The sequence below is a fragment of the Dermacentor variabilis genome, chromosome 3 (genome assembly GCF_050947875.1).
Source record: "Dermacentor variabilis isolate Ectoservices chromosome 3, ASM5094787v1, whole genome shotgun sequence".
Lineage (NCBI taxonomy): Eukaryota > Metazoa > Arthropoda > Arachnida > Ixodida > Ixodidae > Dermacentor > Dermacentor variabilis.
The window spans coordinates 43,874,534-43,895,048 of NC_134570.1; the positions used below are offsets into that span (position 1 = coordinate 43,874,534).

A 20,515-nucleotide genomic window follows, 5' to 3' on the forward strand; every position below is an offset into this window, starting at 1 on the left:
AAAAGACGAGCACGTGAATGTACAATGGGCTAATGGTGACGCACACTGTCGTAGCGATGCCGTAGCACCATGTCGAGCACGATCTCGTAGCACCCTGTCGTGGCGCTGCCGGTCGGACACAATGACTGTAATGAGAGGATGGTCCCTGCTTTGGCATCGCCTGTTTCGGGCACAATGACTGGAATGAGATCCCTGCTTTGGCATCGCCTGTTTCGGGCACAATGACTGGAACGAGATCCCTGCTTTGGCATCGCCTGTTTCGGGCACAATGACTGGAATGCGAGGATGATCCCTAGGCGGTCGCATCGCCGCAGTCGCGCCTGGAAACACCTGGCGATGAGTGTTGCGGCGACGACGATCGGGCCAAAATGTCTGCCGCCCCGCCGCAGTCGCGCCGGCAAAACCACGTGTCGCAGGCGAAACGCAACAGACCGCCCCGCCGGGGGAAGGAGATCCCGATGGACAGGGGACTGCATCCGCTGTCCGGAGGGATGTCGCTCGATGATGCTCATAACCGAAGTCGGGCGTCCCTCGACGTTTCTTGAGCGCAGCGCACAGAGAAGGCCTCGTTCTCTTGTTCAGGTTCGCACGGGACACTGCAAAGTGACTTCGGGAGAGTTCACATTTTTGTTCTCGTTCTTTCTGTTCTTTACGTTCACGCTCTTCTTTTTCTTTTTGCTCTTTAAGTTCGCGCTCCTGTCTTTTTGCAGTCTCTCTCTCTTCAATGGTCTCAAGGCATTCCGACAGCTCGTCATCCTCAGCCTCTAACTCAAGAATAGCCTTTAGCAGTTCAGGTTTTCTTAGTTTGTCTGAGACATCCAGACCCAACTCTCTTGCAAGCTCCAACAATTTCGGTTTGCGCAACGACTTCAAATCCATGGCTGCTCTGAATGCTGCTTTCTCTACTGCTTACTATTGTCTTGCCGCAAACTAACCCGGCAGCAACGACAACCACAATTACCAGCTCTGTTTCTAACACTAACAAAAGCCTGGCAAAGCTCAGAAGAAGAAAGTCCCGCACTCACCAAACCTCGCAGGCAGGAATTCCGCGCAGTCGTTCCGCTGCAGGCAACCAGTCATCACACAGGGCTCGTTGCACTGCTCCCGGATCGTCGTTGAGCTGCTCAGCATACAGTCAACTGCATCTCTTTGCTGCTGGCCTCCGTTGTCGCTGTCTCACCGCTGGCAGACAGTTGTTTGAAGTCGGAGGCGATCTCACCGCTGCCAACCAGATGTTTGGGATCGGACTGCTGGTACGATCTGTTGGGAACTCGGCGCTGACGCCCGTGGTTGTACCTGGGTCGCAAGCCCCAAGGGTAGCGTTGGCCTGGCGGCCTGGGGTACAACTGGAAGCATCCGAAGGTCCCGGCAAAGCATGAGTCGACTGGTAACAACGAAACAACTTGTTTATTTTAACATCGCAAAGAGTTGGCGGTCAGGTTTGACCGAAGTAGGGAGACGGGAGAGCACTTTACTCATCAGAAGAAATCGGAGCCCTCCTTTTGGCGTCCGGGGGCAGCTGTTTTTATACTCTCGCAGTTGAGGGCAAGAAGGAACCCCTCAAAAGACGAGCACGTGAATGTACAATGGGCTAATGGTGACGCACACTGTCGTAGCGATGCCGTAGCACCATGTCGAGCACGATCTCGTAGCACCCTGTCGTGGCGCTGCCGGTCGGACACAATGACTGTAATGAGAGGATGGTCCCTGCTTTGGCATCGCCTGTTTCGGGCACAATGACTGGAATGAGATCCCTGCTTTGGCATCGCCTGTTTCGGGCACAATGACTGGAATGAGATCCCTGCTTTGGCATCGCCTGTTTCGGGCACAATGACTGGAATGCGAGGATGATCCCTAGGCGGTCGCATCGCCGCAGTCGCGCCTGGAAACACCTGGCGATGAGTGTTGCGGCGACGACGATCGGGCCAAAATGTCTGCCGCCCCGCCGCAGTCGCGCCGGCAAAACCACGTGTCGCAGGCGAAACGCAACAGTGGATAAGGGACGACGTGATTATAAGTGGTGATAGATGAAAGTGGATTACTCCTTCGCGCTCTATCACAAGCGGTGTTTTTTTTCCCTTTTTCGAAGGCTGTGAACACGCGTGTCTTTTTAGAACGTCGGAGAGCGAAAATGTTCCGTCGATTCGAAGCGCTTGCGGCACGTGGCTATCCTGTACAAAGTTGCATGTTATGATGCGAAAGCAGGTCATTAGTATTCAAGAGTTCATAGAACCCTGAATTTGGTTTCGAGGGCTGCCGGACTAAGCTTTCATAAATAGGTGCCCGCTTGATGCATCATCATCATCGTTGTCGTCGACCTATTTGAGTTCACTGTATGGGAAATAAGCATCTACCAGAGATCTACAATATATTACCCCCCCCCCCTATCTCCCCCCCCCTATCTCCCCCCCCCCGCTTCCCGTGTTAGCCAAGCCCTTCGTAAGCGGGCGACTTTCCTAATTTTGTCCCTGCATACAGTCATTTGCTACCCTCTAGACTATGTTTGACTCCCCCCCCTCCCCCCCTCCCCCCTAGACGGAAGTCAAGAGTTTCTTCCCTCCAGGGTACCCTTTGGAGGGAACTCTATTACTGCGCTCTAGTAGATACTAGATTATTACTACTAACTACTAGATAATAATTCATGTAGGAAACTTTGTGGTCACCATTTATCTCCTCTATGCATTCGTCGCATCTGATGTTTCGCCCCCCCCCCCCCCCTCTCTCTCTCTCTCTCTCTCTCTCTCTCTCTCTCTCTCTCTCTCTCTCTCTCTCTCTCTCTCTCTCTCTCTCTCTCTCTCACCATACAGCCGCTTTCGCATTTCAACGTCAGGCCTATCAGTTAGCGCGTCAGGTCGGTGATATTTTAGCCATGAAGTGTAACAAATGCTAAGATTATATCAGACAGGATACCAAAGCGTACAGCATTCACAAGAATTTGAAGTCCGTTGTGGTTTATGCGAGTGAAATGTTGTTATCCTGCATAATTCTGGCGCATAGCCACGGTGTGCAATTGGTCATGAATCAGCTGGTTAAGAGGAACGGACAAAAAGAGGAAAACGCAAAAAAAATAAAATAAAATATAATGAACTTGTCAATCATAACCAAAGAAAGAAAAAAAGGAAGGCCTAACGGAACCTTTTCCTTCATGCCTTCAGCTTCATCCCTAGCATGTGTTCCTCGCAGTTCTTAAAGAAAACACCACTAGACGGCGGCACCGTATTAATCCCAGCCGCCAGGTCGAAGCGGCATACTCTCATCGCTGCATGCCAGGCAACAACCCTGAACGGGCCCCATTATAAACTCTTTCTTTTTCCTTATTCGTTTAGGTTAAACTGTGCAAACTTTCATGCATTCAGAGCGAGAGGGTAACACGAAGCGTTCTGCGCGCCGCATCGTCTGTACGCACATTCGAGACCGTTATTATTAATGAAAAAAGAAAAAAAGAAAAAGCGCAGCCCGGAGCAGGAAGTGGAAACAAATCAACCGGAAGTGCAGTCATGCGCGCCAACGCATAACGGTTCGTCCAGATTACGCAGCAGACGACCTCTAAGGCCAAACTCGCGCCGGTCGAAGCGACTCATCCGTGGGCCGTGCACTTTACAGCGGAGCTGAAGCATGCCGACAAAGCGGAAGATATATATAGAGCACACGCGCAGCGATATATATATATACACATATATATATACTCGCGTCATTGCATGTTGTACGTCTGTCCTTGAGTATGCACGAATGGGACAAGTATACTACAAGTGAAGGACGAACGCGCCGCATCTATAAACCGAATGCGTACAAAAAACGAAAGCCGACCCTGCGTCGTCTGTTCACATACGTCTGCTGCCCTTTGCGTCGTAATTTTTGTACGTTCATTCGGTAAGGTGGTTACGTTGGTCGTCTGTTGGAACGCGCGTACGTAAACTGCGTTCGCGACTGTAGCTCAAGGGTGACAGCACCGGCATCGCTGGTGGTCTTATTCCCGGTTTCGCTGCTGCTCGATTGCGTATGTGCGAAGCTACGCAACTTGGCGCGCATGCGCGTGGCTTTATTGGAAGCGCAGTTCCGCACCGCACAATTAACTGTGCGCATAATAGTTACACTTACGACTGCAGATGTGTGAGTGTGCGCGTGTGACTTGCCGTGGAATGGAACCGAGCTTTTCCGTGCATGCCTTGGTCTAAGTCGCCGGTCTATAAGTTCCGGGAGCCCCGTCGAAACCTGTTGCCATCGTCTCTACACGACTGAACCAGCATGACGCCGCAACGGCGGCAGCGCTGCACCCTCACTACTTTACTTCCCGTCCGACTGCGACAGCTTCGGTCCGAGAACGTTTTCCAAAAGCGGATCAATAATGTACGCTTCTCGCTCCGCAGGGCACGATTTCATCGGAAGCGCATTCGCCGCTTAAGCTTACGAATTCTTCCGCGCTCATCAGAGATGCACGGTGTTTCTGGAGCAAGTTCGGCTTTTGCCCGGTGACCTTTATGAAAACGAGAGAGGGGAAAGAAAGAAAAAAAATATAAAGTAAAACCCGGCCTCTGAACAGGGCGCGAGTTGCGTCGCGTGCGTGCAGAGGGATACGCTTCTTCCGAGACGGCGGGAAAGCCTAGGAAAGCGAGCCGCGTGGTCGCTCCTCCTCGTCGGGTGCAAGGACCCTCGGGGTCAAGCGAACGCGAGAGCAATCTGGCGGCGGTGGTGGCGGCGAGCCGTCGTTGTTATACCGGCGAGCATTATTTCCGAGCGGTCCGCTACTATGCCGGCCGACGCGGATGGCTGCATTGCGCGGCCGAGAGAAGAAGACCAAGAAGAAGAAGAGAGCGAAAAAGAAAAGAATAAGATGGCGGCCACGGTCTACCGGGCACAGCGCGAGCTCACCGTTCCCTTTTTCCCTTCCGCCGCGAGAGTGACCGGCCCGCTGCTGCTGCTGGCTGACCGGCCATCGGTGTGTGATGGGCGCCCAGTGGGACCCCCCCTGAGGAAGTGAAAGACTCGGGCGTGCGTGCATGCGTCACTTCCGGGAAAGGGGGTGGGCGGGAGATTGGCATTGGGAAACTGCGTGGGGAGGGAGCCTGCTTGCCGGGGTAGAGGGTTATGTATAATCCGTTACGGAAGCGGTTTTGTAGTAAACTTGACCCGCGTGCTTCCAGCGTTCGTGCACGCGTTTGTCTATGTATAGACTGTGTGATTGAGAAAGAAACATTAAACAAAAGGTATGCAGAGCTTCTTCGTTCGCTTTCTCACCGATGCGTACCACTAGTACGGGAATTTCTACGGCATTGCTGCCTATTAGCGTCCGTACTTGCATCCCTTCCTTTAAGCTTGGCGGAGGTGGTGGTGGTGCCGTGAACTGTAGCTATACACGCGAATTTAGCCCGGCGATAGAGGGCGACCGTCGATTGCTCCACCTGGGCGCCCCCTTTCTCTGCCACTGGGCTGCCTACGACCTGTCGATCAGTTCAGCGTCTTTCAGGAGTGTGAGAAGAAGGCTCGAAGCTTCCTTTGCGGGTGATAGCGAATTATTTCGGAAACACAATGTGTTGCAGACATGCACGTGGGTGGCCTTTCTTTTGTAAGTCTTCAAGAAGACCTCTATGCGACAGATTTCATATCTTCTATATATAGCTTCCTAATTTAACCGTAGAAGATATAATGAAACAACAGAGCTAAAGCAGCATTTATAGAAAATAGCACAAGCAACATTGCAGCGAAAGCTACAGAAATTATGAAGCAAAACCAAAAGTTGTAGCTGTAAGCTCTTGCTCTGTCGCTTCTGCATAGCTTCTGTAAAGTTATACCTTACTTTCTATAGCGTTTTCTAACTTTAACTTCCGTAGCGTAGCTTTTGAACTTTGACTTCGTAGCTAAACGCAAGAACTGCAGAACCTACAGATAAAATTGTAGCTCTTGCGCTGTGTAGAAACCAGAGTTAAGTGCTCGAAGTTCTACAGATAAGCTTATAGCCGTACAATAGAATGTTTGAGGCTGTCAGCATGCAGCATCGATCATTAGTTCGTAGCATGTTTGAACGTAAGCGCATTACTCACGTGGAACTTTCTTTTTTCAAAACTCGCACGCTTTATTTGCAGCTCGGAAAATTTTAGAACCGCAGCAGCTATCATCAAGGAAAGAAATTATCTCGATATTTGTCAGCATGTGGGCTCAACAACTTTTCCATCGAACACTCTAAGAAAAGTTTACACCCTGTGGAGTGCATATTTGCCACACAACGATAATCGTCCTCTGTCTTGCCCGCATTTCCGTTCTTGAAAACGCTGCGCTCGTTACTTTCCTGTCGAGAATGCTATGTGATGCTGATAACGCGCATGCAGTTCGTTACTGGGAAGCACCGGGCTCGCCGCGTTAAAGAAAGGAAATGCGGAGAAGACAGATAACGATTATCGTTGTGTGGCAAATATACACCCCAAGGGGTGCAACTATTTTTAGAGTGAAGGTGTTGAGTTTAAAGCAACGCCTTCAACAGGGAGCTTCCGTAGCTACCGCAGCTTCGGTAGCATCGGTAGGCCGGCTTATATTGTATAACTTGTTCGTATAGACTCTAAAAAAAGTTTACATTCTTTGGGTTGTATTCTGTACCCAAACAATAATCGTCATCTGTGTTTTTCGCATTTACTTTCTTTAACGCTATGAGCCCGGTACTTCCTATAGCCACGAACGGCATGCGCGTTATCAGCGTGACACAGCATTCTTGACAGAAAAGTAGCGAGCGCCAAGTTTTCAAGAGAGGAAACGCAAGCGAGGCAGCTAGTGACGATTATTGTTTTGGGAAAAGATAAGCTCTAAAGACTGTAAAAATTTTTTTTTTAGGGTGTACAGTCGAACACCTTTATTTAGCAAAGTGCTCGGCGCGTCCGAAATCATTCGCGATACATGCAGGTCAACTTTTTTTTTTTTTTTTGACGCAGGGACCACATTATCGATCCCTCTTGGACTTCATTAGATCAGCAAATATTTTTTTCATTCAGTTAATCATTCTTATTCACCCCCATCCCATAGCCCTGTATGCCCTGAGGCATTTACCCTCGCATTAAAAAAGAAAAAAATGCAGGTCACTTCGTCGCAAAGGTCGCGCACCGCACACCTCACAATAGAACCGGGACATAATCATTCCTCCGTCATACAGGTCATTTCGTTCTACAGAGGCGCTCGAGTGTGCTTTGCTTTTTGATCTAACGGCTTCTCTCAGCTTCTATAGCTGCGTACGTAGCACTGCCTGCTATGGCACGAGAGTCCGCCCCGTGTGACGGCCATGTCCTCTCGTGAGGGCGCCACTTCTCACCGACAACCCCTCGCCGCCCTCCCCCCTTCTCCTATTTGTTTTCTGTTCTTTTCGGATTCGCACCAAACATGGGGTACCCTGAATGAAGAGGCGGGACAAATACAAATTTTATACATCCTATTTTTTTCGTGTTGTGCACATTCAGTCTACATGCAACACAACACGCCTATAATAATAATAATAATAATAATAATAATAATAATAATAATAATAATAATAATAATAATAATAATAATAATAATAATAATAATAATAATAATAATGATGATGATGATGATGATGATGATGATGATGATGATTCCATACGAAGGTCGATTAGAGGTTGAAAACCATCATATTGCACTCCTCTTTTATTATTGTTGCTGCTATATTAAGAGCGCGCGCCGCGAATGGAAAGTGCGTCAGGAGCGGGCAAAGCTAAAGCAGGTCACGTTTAACGCCACGCACCCCTGCTGCTATATGCAGAACCGTCTTACACAGTCTGCTAACGCACGAGCGAACGCAGCTTCCACTTCCACCCGAGAAAAAGAAAAGAGAGGGCAGCGACGAAAGTGTTCGAGAAGGCGCTGACGCGGCAGAGTCTCCAGGGTGGAGCAGGAAGAAGGGACGAGGAAGGAAGCCTTCCGGGGCTGTGTTAACACCGCGGGAGCGAGTCGCCCGTGCCCAGTTCGCGCGAGCGTTCGTTGACCCCAAGCCCCGTTCGCGTCGTCCCAGCGACCGTGGCCCCGTATACGTATGTATGTCTGTCTGGTGAACCGGGCATCACGTACACACATCTGTCTGTTCGCGCGCGCGCCTCCTCCTGCGTTGATGCCGCGCGCGTCGTACACACACACAGCGCCGAAGATCGCGGCGTCCATATTCAGCGGTGGCCTCGCCCTTCAATGCGCCGCGCACGCCACCCGTATACATGCTCTCTCTCTCTCTCTCCTCTCTCTCTCTCCTCTCTCTCTCTCTCTCTCTCTCTCTCTCTCGTGCACGCGCTGTCGGAATACGTGCCGTGTCCCTCTCCTCCGTCTCGTCGTTTCCGTGCACTGCACACCGAAGGCTGCCGAACTATAGAACTAGTTCTATAGAACTAATCGACGGCGAAAATCAACTGCTGCGTTCCAGATAACGGAAGGGGCGACGACGGCTCGCCCATTGTGCACCAGCGATTCCTTCCGCAAAACTATTCAGTGGGGGCCACGCGGAGGGCGATCAGCTGCTCCTTCCGATTCTCACTTCGCGACTGGCTGACGCGAGTTCCACGGCTTCCACCGCACTGCGCGGGATTCGTGAGGCGAAGTATCACAGACCTCCCCCTCCCCCCCCCTCTCGCGCCGGTGTGTCCCGAGAGCGTTATATACACCGTCGCCCGCACGCGCACTTTCGAGCGTATACACCGCGTGTGTATACATTCGCAGCGCCAGCCGCCGTCATACCTGCGTCTAATCACGGCGCTGGCATCTCGGCCTCCTTATCTTCCCTTCCCGATGCCAGCAGCCGCCGCCGCCGCACGCAGCCCGGAACGCGAGACTCCTTTGCGTGCCTCTAATGGACGGGGTCCCCTTCGCGAAACCGGGCCCCTCGGCGAGCTGCAGGTGTATACGCCACGCATAGGTTATAGACGCGTGCACGAGTCACAGTGCATAGCCGTACATCGAGCGGCTGCGCCGTAGCTGCGGTCCGTTAGCAAATGGAGAGGGAGGCGGAAGAGGAGGGAATAGTGTCCAGGACAATGTCCACCGCAAACGACGTCCGCCGCGCCGCGTATGGCCCACTCGGTCGCACCGCGTCAAGGGCGGCACGCCAGAGATGACCTTCCGTCCTTCGTTCGTTCCCGAGGACCTCGCTTTCTTTTTTTTCTTCTCTCTTTTGCTCCCCCGTTGCGTGTGTTGTGGAACGACACGTGCATAACAGTACCTCTAGGTATCTCCGCGCATGCGTTTGTATCGACGAGATGAACCGACAGCGCGAAAGTGCGCATGCGCTCGTCTGACGCTCCCACCCCTTCCTGTCTTCCTCGTCTCTCTCATCGCTATTTTGACGTCTTGTACGCCTCATCCCCCCCCCCCCCCCGGCCTCCCCAACTTTCTTTTCTAACCAGCCCTGCGGGACGTATTATTCTCTTCGGAGTAACACGCCATGTATCAGCGAGTGAAATGAGTCAGCGAACTCACGCGAGCAGACGTGACGAGGCAATTATATTCTTTTTTTGCGTGCGTGCGTCTTACATGCATGCACGCTGGCGTCGTGGCTCTCTCGTTGCTTTCCCTAATTAAGTAACGAGGAATAAGACGGGTCGGCGAAAATTAACTCAACGTTGTGTGCACACTGAGGGAAGGTTATTTGCGTGCAGTGCATAATGCCGTTGTGAGCGTGCGCACCGGACGGGAACGCCCCTGGCTGGCTAATTCGCCGTCCTCGAGCGCACTTTGTTGAACCGAGGCAAGAGTTGCCGGCCTCGCATTGCATACTAAGTGCAATAAGACAGGAGCCAGCAGTTGCGAATATGTTGTTGAAGACCTGAAACTACGGACTTTTGCGTTGACATCACATTTGCGTTGATATCGCTCAACTTAAACGGAAAAACGGTCCCGTTGACGTCCCAAAGCTACAACTGAAGCATGAGAGATAGGCAGGTCTGTGAGAACTCCAGGTTAATTATTACTACCTAGGAACCTTTAAAATACACGCACAAATCTAAGAGCGCTTTCGTTATAGGCTCCATGGCCCCACCCTCGTGTCACGTAACGGTAAGTCGTGTCCTGTGCGAGCACTACTTCGTCTGACGACTGCAAAAGCGACTGTACGTATTGGCTATAGTCAGAAGTCAGGCGCCATGACGTTTGAAGACCGAATGTCGCGAACTGGACGCTATTTGAGCAGGCACAACCGAGTCGATTTAAAAACGCGCTGCAACGTCACAAAGGCTCATGCCCCGGTATTCGCTGAATGTGTAATAAGATGCCTAATAATGTATAACGAACGTATAATAAGACGGCGAAGGGTACCGTATAGAGGTCGGGCCCTGTGCTGATTTCCGGCTAAGAACATCGCTTGTGTAGTCGTCAGCGTAAGCTGCGCTCGTACGGGGAATAATAATAAAGGGAAAATGAAACATCCACCCAATCGTAGCAACTGCTACAAAGGATTCCTCGAAAGAAAAAAAAAGCTTCGCAGTTGAAGAAAAATTCGTCCTGGTCCGGGACTCTAGCCCGGGACCACCGCCTTTCCGGAGCAGCCGCTCTACCATCTGAGCTGACCAGGCGGCCAGCAGGCGTTAGGGCGATGTCGAACTCATTAACAACTCCGAAGCGAAGGTTTGACGTAATAGTTCCGCGGAAACCCGCCAGGTGGAGGGAAGTGATTAATAAAGGGAAAATTAGACATCCGCCCTATATCGCAGCAACTGCTACAAAGGAAACTGTCACGTTGTGCGGGATATGGTTTGTAAATACGCGCCCGTGGGGTCGAACTTGTGACATCGCGGTTTGGAATGTTTATAGGATAAAAAAAGAAGTATCAACATATATCTAACGCACGAGCGCGTGCCAGTTTGTTTGTTTGTTTGTTATTGCTCTTCGTGTGCGTGCTTGAGTGCGCGCGCGCGCGCGCGTGTGTGCGTGGTGCGACTGGAAACATCCTTATTGCATGTAGATTTTCTTGTTCCTTTCTTCTCTTCTTCGTCTCCCATTGATGGCGCTTTCCCCAGAAGGAAAGTATCCGCCCGTCGACCGCAAAGCCCGCAGATGACACGTCTGTCCACAAGCTATTTCCACACTCGGTGACCATTAGCTGCTTGGACGCTTAACGAGGCACGACCATTATCGGCCTGTTTATTTTTCAAGGACTGGCTCCGGTACACTGACGCGCATGGGCCAGGAAGCTACCTTCCTCGCCGGACAGAACAATGGGAACATTTTTCAGTCCGGTCTAAAGAAATACTGCCGTTTTCCTTATTACTCATTTTTAACTCACTCCCTCTCTTTCTCTCGGGCTAATCGCCTCTGCATGCAGAGTTGGCAGTAACTCCCGCTCAGCGTTGCCGTGCCTTCCGCGTGAACGATCGTCAAGATGGCGAGCTGTTACCTGAGCGTATGACTATGCATATCCTGTTACGCAGGTGCTGCTCTTGCGCGTGGGTAGTTAGCGCAATTAGTCCTTTTAGCGCTGTTTACTTACAAGTCCGCCACACACTGCGGTGGCATCACTGCCTCGAAAACCCACTTTGGCAACCTGGGTTGCAATTAAGTTCTTTTTTTTTTAAGCGTCGTGTTCGCGGTCAAGAACGTACACTTAAGTTGGTTTCTGCATGTGTTCGTTTTCCTCACTCTTTTGTGCGTGTACTTTGGCCCCAGTGGTGAGGCGACTCGCGAAGAGAGAAATTGAGAGATGAAAGGCGGAGAGGTTACCCGGAGTAACCGTCCGGCGGGCTACTGTGTGCACCTGGGGAAGGGGAGAAAGTCAGTAGGACAATAAAATGATGTTGTTACGCTATATAATCAAATAGTTTGTTACTCTGTATTGTTAAGTTACACTTCGGGCAGGTCACGTTGGCCGGCCTTAACTCCCAAGTGGTAGCTTGGTAAGGAACACACGTAGCACGAGTAACTTGTTTGCAAGAAATCACTGTACCGGTTGTTGGTATGTAGCCAAGGCTGGTTACCGCGTATAGTGCCCTCAGTCACTATATATATATATATGGAACAGCAATCCGTCTGTGCGTTCTGTTACTGCGTCCGTTTCTCCATGTGTGCGTGGTTTTGCGACTCACACTCATGCACGCACACGCACGCACATCTATACACACCGGTTCGATGATTTGTGAGCTCTGTGGTCACTGGCGAGTAGACGTAAACTTCGTATACAACGGTCCAATCGGGCATCGGTTGCGTCACGTGCGGTGTCGTTAAGTCAGCGGTGTCGCCGAGTTTGCAGGGCGGCCCAGGAAGAGGGACCAAAACTTACGGGCCAACCGGTTCCGTCCAGGACTTCCGGGCCGGGCGCGCGCGTTGTATGGCAGCGCGCCTCTTATCCTAATCTCGCCTCTCCATGGTGCGCGTCGAGGGGGGGGGGGGGGGGTGGCGTGCGAATCTAACCGGGGCGCATTTTCGGGCAGGAAAGAAAGATCGCGCGAGCGGCTCCTCTGCGAAGAAGCTTCCTCATAAAAGAGCGCGAGCTCTCCCCGTGAGAGTTGCACTTCGGAAGACCGTCACTAAATGAAGAGAAATAAAAATAAAGATAAAGCGGAGAACGAGATAGCGGAAGAAAGAAAGGTACACGGAGAGCCGATGAAAAAAAGAAAGGGAGCCCGACGAAGAAACGTATAGGGTTTGCGAAAACGGCGATTTGGGAGCGCTCGCTCGCTTCAGGTATGCGCCGACGACGGCTACGCGTAATAGGCTATATAGTGTATACGTGGCAGCTGTCTTGGCGGCACGCGCTGCACGCATGCGGACTCTGGGCGGCGTGTGCTATAACGGGGCTTATCTCGCATGTACCTTCCGAAAATCGTTTCACGGTCGGCCATCCTCACGCACGCACCCGGAAGAAGAAGAAGAAGAAGAACCGCGCATCGGACTGCGTGTACGTACGGCCACGCGCGGATCTCTTATATCGCCCGCTAACCCAAAGTTCAGAGTGAGGCCGGCGGGAAGAATCACTGGCGCGCACAACAACGGCTACCAAAAAGGATGCTCCCTCTCTCGCCGTTCATCGGAGAGGTCGCGCCATCCTCGCGTTGCCGAACCGCGCGGTGTTACTACGCAACAGCGGGTCGCCTGGTCAACGAGTTCTTAGCGCAGGCAGGCGTTGCCGTTATCTGCCGATGCGCCTCGCGCTGTTGTTCTCTCTCTCGGGGGGTGCCACGAGCGCGTTGTTGTGTGTCAGCCGCGTGCCGATATGGCATACGCAGTGCAGAGAGAGAGAGAGAGAGAGAGAGAGAGAGAGAGAGAGAGAGGGTCGGGTCTCTGCGTGGGACCGCAGGCCGGCGTTTTCCTTCCGTTGCTACAATGATGATGATGATGATGATGAAGCCTGCTGCGCGTGTGAGGCTGAAGAGGCCACGTTACCTTTACTTTTTTTCTTTCTTTCTCGGCCGCACTGTGGGCGCCGCTCCACCGGCGGTGAGAGTCTGACCTTGCGCCGGATGGGAGGAACCGTGCGGAAAACGAGCGCGCCTGTTTTTGCGAACGGAACGTGTCGCGACTGTCTTTTTTCTCCTTGTTCGGCTTTTTTTCGCGCTTGTCTGAGAAAGGGTTCGTGCTTTCGAGTTCACGGCCGTATGCGGCGGGGACGAGTGTATAGTTAGAAACAATGCGCTTCCTTGACTTTCTTGCCCAGCAGTATCGCTTGACCCGACGTTACCATGCATGACCTTAACGTGGGAGCATTCTTTACACGAGTGTTAATGCGCTTAAACATCCCTCTCTTTCTATTCATTTTTTCTTTTATTTTTCTTTACCGACGAATGCTTGAGCTTTGGTATATCGTTACCTGCTACTACCCGTTCCTTTCATTTCAAAGCTTTCTTTCCGAGTTCAACAAAACAGACTGGTGGGCTAGTTGGTAGTGCATGTTAATGGTTTTTAGCGCAAAGAAACGCACGACACAGGAGAAGGCACACAGGACACAGCGCTGTGTCCTTTGTGCCTTCTCCTGCATGCGTTTCTTGGCGCTAAAAACTATCAACATTCATCTCCAAGTAGGCTGACTACTTAACTGCCCTATGTCTGTTCTTAGTTTCCTGTTTCAGCTTATTATTTTCTGATTCTTCGTAACATACGTTCCTGTTGAAGTCTGAAAACCTCTGTTCGTGCAGATGCACATAGTCAAACCGTATTTCCTCTAGTTATCTACGTGTAATCATTGCTTTGATGCTGATCGGTATTCGCTTTCATATTGAACATTGCACGGTCGCAATGTCGAAGGAACTGTATGGCACGAGATGTAAACGCACGTGCGCGCCCGAGAATTTACTGGTTGTCTATTGACATGTTGATTGACTGCGAAAGCTTTTGGCGTTATAAGTTCATGTGTACAAGATTGTTTGACTTGGTTGACTACAGCAGTTCAAAGAAGGCCAGTCTGCAGTCTCTACGATGTTATCGACACCTCGCGCCGGCCAAAAAAAAGAAGACACAATAAACACATACGCACACACACGCACGCAACATTTAGACATTCATAGCAGCACGTGCATACAGGTTACATTGATACGGCGTACTGCGTAATCGGAACTTCCTGTGCCGATATAGGTAGAAGAGTCCCGTAGTAACGCTTCTTGCGAACGTAACGAGTGAAGAAGGCACGACTGTATAAAGGTACATTATTGAGCTGCAAAGGTGGAACACAAACCGGCACGCGCGGGCCGTGTGTTTGCCACCTTGGCAGCTCAACGGTACACCGTATACGGTCGTGTCGTGCCAAATAGCCCCAGTCGAAGCACCCCTGAGGAAGGCAGGCACGCTTTTACAGCGTCTATAGTATAAACGAACGAAGTAATCATATATTACAGGCAAGCTATTACATGCAAGCTATTACATGCAAGCTAATTTATTAGGCAAGCTATTTATTAGGCGAGCTATTACACGCAAGCTAATAAGCGACTGAAACACGTATACGCACAAGCGCCCTATATATACGTAACGGCGGCCTCCTGCTTGTCTCTCTTCGCAGACATCAACGAGTGCGAGATCCCTGCGCTGGCCGCCCTGTGTGTGGAGAACGCCGAGTGTTGCAACCTGCCGGGACACTACGTCTGCAAGTGCCAGCGAGGTTTCACGGGCAACGCCACCGTGGCCTGCAACGGTAAGAAGAGTGTTCACAACATGCACGTGCGGATCGTGCGTTGTGTGGTCCGGCGACCACACTCAGTGTCTCGCCCCGTGTCGGCCAGTGTTACGACGCCTGCGGGTCACGTGACCCTACGCCCGAGATCGCCGTGTAACAGGTTTGCGGGATGAAGAGACCACGCATAACCATCGCGGAAACGCGGCCACCGCGTAGCACGCGATCCAACGCCAGCGGACTCGCGGTGGCTTCGACGGGACTGAAGGCGGCCCTCGGCTCGACGTAAAGCGATGTGTGACGACACCTCTTCCTCCGCTTAAGTGCAACCCCCTCCCCTGCCACTTTCCCCCTCGCCCGAAAAAAAAAAATTCCTGGCTATGCCACTGGTCGGCGAGCGAGCCCATTATGGGTCTCTTGCAGCAACACAGCAACGGAGCAGGTTGAGGCGTGTCTTTCTAGCAGCGCACTCTGCACAACTCCGCAGAGTTCCTGTTTCTATCGACGCGTGTGTCCAAGCTCCAGGTTGGTAAGGTAACTTTTAGGGCGTTCACGTGACGTCACGAACACCGTATCGTGGTCATATTCACAGGTACCTACGACGTTGCCAGAGATAAGCGGATGGAGGCAAAGCCTAGTTTCTCTCTGTGCCATATGTGTGCAACGATTTACGGCTAGGATAACGTCAGTACGCGAGTCTTTTGATCGATATATAAGCTGCATGCACTATATATACGGTTCTCCATAGAAAATGTACGCGAGCTCTGCCCTGTCGCGTAGCGTCGTCGGCTCAAAAACGTGCAAGTCTTATGTTGTTTAGGACGCGCCGTTTCGTCCGGAATCTGAAACCCACCAGAAAACGGACGTCCGAGAAGAAAGTATAGATGCGCAATACGACTCCGAAAACAACGGCGGTTGTCGTGCTCATTTGGGGAGTATATGAGATTGTGCAGTTGTCAGAGTTGTCCAGTTTTGTGTACAACTGACAGCTGCCGTGCATATCCTTTGCGTATATCTTCGGTTCGTTATAGTCTTTTACGCGTTGCTTGATCAACTATACATCGTCGCTTTCTGGGGCGTTCTGCAAGGTCGACTCGAGAACCCCCCAACAACTCTCCAACAGCCTTCCCGTAAAGAAAGGAAACAGTGTAGTGCAAGGTGCAGGCTAGACAAAACGCAGATAGCTTGTCCACCTCGTCGCAACTTTCTTTATTTTTTCCCTCTCACGCCACACGGCCAGGAGTCATCTTCTTGTCTCCTCGCCTCGAAGCTTATCGCAGCACGTTCGCGAATGTCGGCGTGCTCCCCCCACCAGGGACGAAGGGCCTCAACAGCACGGCCCTAATAACGTCGTCAGGCCACCGGGGGGGTGTCTCGCACACCGCTCCCAGTCCACTGGCTTCTTCGTTCAAGGGCACGTCGGCTGTGTCGAAGACGTGCAGGGACGCACGGACAGAGGAGGGTGTGGAGGTGTATACGCGCCGCTGCCCTGTGCGAAGCTGGGCTCCCCGGCGCCACCCAGCAGACATTGATCGATACGCGCGCCAGGCGCGTACCACAAACACGCGCATAGCACACGGGATCAACGCTTGGAGTGTGACTATCTTGTGCGTGAGGAGAGCCGCCGTGTTATTTATATATATATATATATATATATATATATATATCCACCCACCTGCCTATCTATCAGGCGCGGGAGGAGTTGGCAGGAGGCGCACGACACGTGCTATATACGTAGCATATACAGCTGCCGCGACACACGCACACATGCACGCGTACTACTATACCTGCCAAATAATCTGGCACCTGCGTATATGAGCATGCGCCGGCGTAGGGCGTCGAGGATTACACGACGCGCCTCCCGGCCCGTCGAAGCCGCCACCCGAGGCGAGCGAAGATATATATATGCGACCCGAAATCCCTCCTCGTCGTTTTTCCTTTCTCTTTCTTTTTACTTCGCATTGCAAATCGCTGCATGTTGCAGTGTATGCGAGTTCTTGGTGTTTTTTTTTTTTTTTTGAGCAGCCTGAAAGCTGTCGAGGGTATACTTCATCCAGTATTCGTGGCTTCTTGTAGCGCGTCTCATCGTCGTCACCATCACGTTTGCCGCGCAGAAGCAGTCGCCAGAGGACAGTGCTTACCGTATACTGCAGAATTCCAGTCCCGAGTCCCCAGCGGGTGAGACACGTGGTTTCCCACAAAAACATTTGCAAGATGGAACTCTGGCTCCGAGATCGCTGAGCTACACCGTGGGAATTATCGGTGCATGGATTGTCCAGTGTTCGTGCCTGTGTCTTCGCACGTCCTTGTAGCGTTACTTGTTGCGCTTTACCTTTCCCACATGCTGAAGCAATCATACCTTTTTAAACGCGTGAAGGCAATTAATTTTTGCATACATGAATAATCATTGCTAATCGTTGCATTCGTAAAGCAATTCTTTTATGGGGATAGTAATTTATAGACACTCCAGACGAATTTTCGCCGTCGTTGTATACCTAGGTATATGTGTGCTTTATATTTATGCATGCCGTATATGCAGATTAGATGATGTAGTAATTAACCGCCAAATTTTCTCAAACTAGATGTTACGTTCTTAGCTAAATTATTCTTCAGATTTCTTTTTTTTTTTTACAATGGCAGCCCGCATACAAATGTCATAAACATAACATTTGCAGCACATGGTTCTTATACTAATTCTCCTCAGACTATTAAATATTAAAGGCGCAAAACGATATCAATGTTCAAACCTGAAACTGATGTAATTCTAACTGGCGCTGCTCCTTACAGGCAGTGTTGTGGCAGCTGCGCGATGCCATTACAGGCCTTACACGGCTTGTTAAGGCTTTTAACGCGTAAGCGTGAAGGGCGTCGTGTCGCAGAAAATCCGCCACGTGCCACGTGCAGCGTCGAGCGTCTTTGAGGGAAAGAGAAGCATCCCGAACCGCGCATACCCAACCACGCAGGCCCTCCGTGTAGCGCAAGGACATTACTGAGCTAATTGAATTTATTAAAGTCAAATGCGTAAAATAAATCGTAAAGTATACAACTTGCACGCAACCTGCAGACATGATAGCGTCGGATTGTAATCTGAGTACACGAGAAACCGACATAATTTTGTTTCGCGGAAACTCCGACATAAACGCCTTTTTCAGCGTTTCTACCATTCATAGGGTGGCGCGCCGATCACGGTTCCTCGCAACGTACGACGCCGTCCAGATGGCGCTCGCCTCCGCGCATTCGCGGCCCACGCAAGAGGCGGCGTTTCTACCAGAAAGCTCGCCTTCGTGCATAGCGTTTGTCGCCAGCGTTTCCATGTAAACATTACGGTTACATAAGCTGCAGTTCAAGGGAAGCGTGAGAAGCAGTCAGGGATCTTTGAATGCTATCGCGCTCGAAGCTTAGGCGTCCTCCAAATTTTTGACGCAACCGCGTATGCCGGACTCGCGTCTGTAGTTCGGATTCCGTTCTAGGAGCTCGACGATCGCTGTCAGCCACCTCGCTCTTCCAATTCCAAACTTTCTGTTCTCTTTTTTTAATACGATCAATTTGCAAAGTCACAAAGCAGTTCAAAGCCAGAAGGACGACATTTAGGTAGATTCGTGTGTAATGCTTATCATTTCCATGCTGGCTAAAAAACCGCAATAGTTGCGGCCCTACCGCAGACACAATAGCACGAAAGTTCCCTCTAATAATAATTTTGTGTGTGTGTGTGTGGGAAACTCTGTGGTGTGAGGCAACGTGCTGTCGTCATCGTCGTCGTCGTGGCACAGTTGTCATCCCAGTCCTGTCCCGATCGTCCGACATACGGGCCAGTGGTTCAGGCGTAAAGTGCGAAATGTATGGCAACCAACGGACACACGTCGTCTGCTCGACGAACAAGTGAAAGCCAGACGGCGAGACGCACATCCTTGAGCCTCCCCGACTTCCTTTCTGCCATCCCTTTGCTTTTCCTTTGTCTGTTTTTCTTTTTTCTTGCTTTCTCGGGGACCCGTAGCCTGCCGCCACCGAACGCTTGTTTCTTTTCCTTCGAGGAATAACGCAATAAATATGCCTGAGGAAAGTGAGAGGCAGCCGGGGAACGCGCACATTCTTTGTCGGCTGTTACGCGAACCGCACCTGTGCGGCAGCAGCCTCGTCTATATCATTCTGTCGTCTCTGTCGGCCGGCACCACGACCGCCTTACGCGGTTCCTCTTCGCTTGAGGTGCTTCTTTTCAGAAATGTCTTCTCGGAATTCTCGCCACGTGTACCGCGAAAAAAAAAGAAAATGGCGTTTTCGTCCCTGCCTGTTGTTCTATTCTATTTCTTTTATTTCCCCCCTTTTTTCTTGCTTTTTTTTACCTGAAAGCTCGTAGAAACTACGTAACAGCATAGCTTCCGATAATTGAAGCGTACGTTTCCGTCCGTGGGTCGTTACTTTGTTTCTTCCTTTGTTCGACTGCGTCGGCGCCAGCCATTACCGAAAGTATACACACAGCTGAAGCATATGTGCGGCTATAAGAAAACCGTTGCATCGGCGACCTTGTACTTTCAGCAGGAGACGGAGTCCACGTAACACATACGTCTCTCTTCTGTTTCTGCGTCTTTGATCGTCTGCATTCTCAGGCGGTTGTATCGGCTTGCCCGTCCACATCGAGCGTTTCTTTATCGTCTGCTCGCCGTTGCCACCATCGCTTAGGACGCGCGTGGAGCATGCGGTTTCCCTTTCTTTCTTGCTCAAGGTCACGGCGAAGCACTCTCGCTTTAAGCCGCGAGCAGCGAGACAAGAGAAAGATGAGGCGGACGTTGCTACCCGAGACGAAAAAAAAAAAAAAAGGAAACAAACTAAGCTAACAGTGTAAAAAAAGAAAGAACTGCGGCCGATTTTATCCGCTCGCGGGCAGACACGTACTGTACCAGCACACCCCCTGCTGGCGTTCGCACTCACCTTACGCACCTCCCAAAGCGAGACGTCGCCGTTTCATATTTCGGCCGCTCCGATCTGGTTCATAACCGGCGAAATTGATTTTCTGCGAAGCATCCAGCGCGAAGAAGATGGCTGAGAACGCGAAAGGTGCGACCCCCTGACGCCGCGAGGACGATGCTCGTGGGACAGCCCTGCTGCCCTTCCATAAACTCGCACACACACACACACACACGCGCACACTTTCTCCTTATCTCTCTTTCACACACATACACACCCTGCCTTGCTCACAAACACACGCACGCGCTAACATAGAGAAAACAGAAGAAGAAAAACGAAGAAGCGCGGGAAAGCATCTTGCAGTTTCACCGATGCGGAGTCGGATCACTCACCTCCAAATGCGTAGCGAATGTAGACCGCGACGCGGCGTTGTGCTTTGCGAAGGCAGCAGATGGAGAGAGAGAGAGAGAGAGATGACGACGACCCGGACGATTCCTCCGCAAGCGCTCAGAGGGAAACGATTAAAAGAAAAGGGAGAAGACGGAGGGG

At 51.2% G+C, this 20,515-nt stretch overlaps 1 protein-coding gene across 1 annotated transcript in view; it reads left to right on the top strand.

Moving 5' to 3' along the window:
• Positions 1–20,515, top strand: part of LOC142575474 (uncharacterized) — a 369,458-nt gene that overhangs the window by 250,078 nt on the left and 98,865 nt on the right. Inside the window, exon 6 of the mRNA XM_075684869.1 lies at positions 14,954–15,085. Coding sequence (XP_075540984.1) covers positions 14,954–15,085 — 132 coding nt within the window. The remainder of the gene's footprint in view (positions 1–14,953; positions 15,086–20,515) is intronic.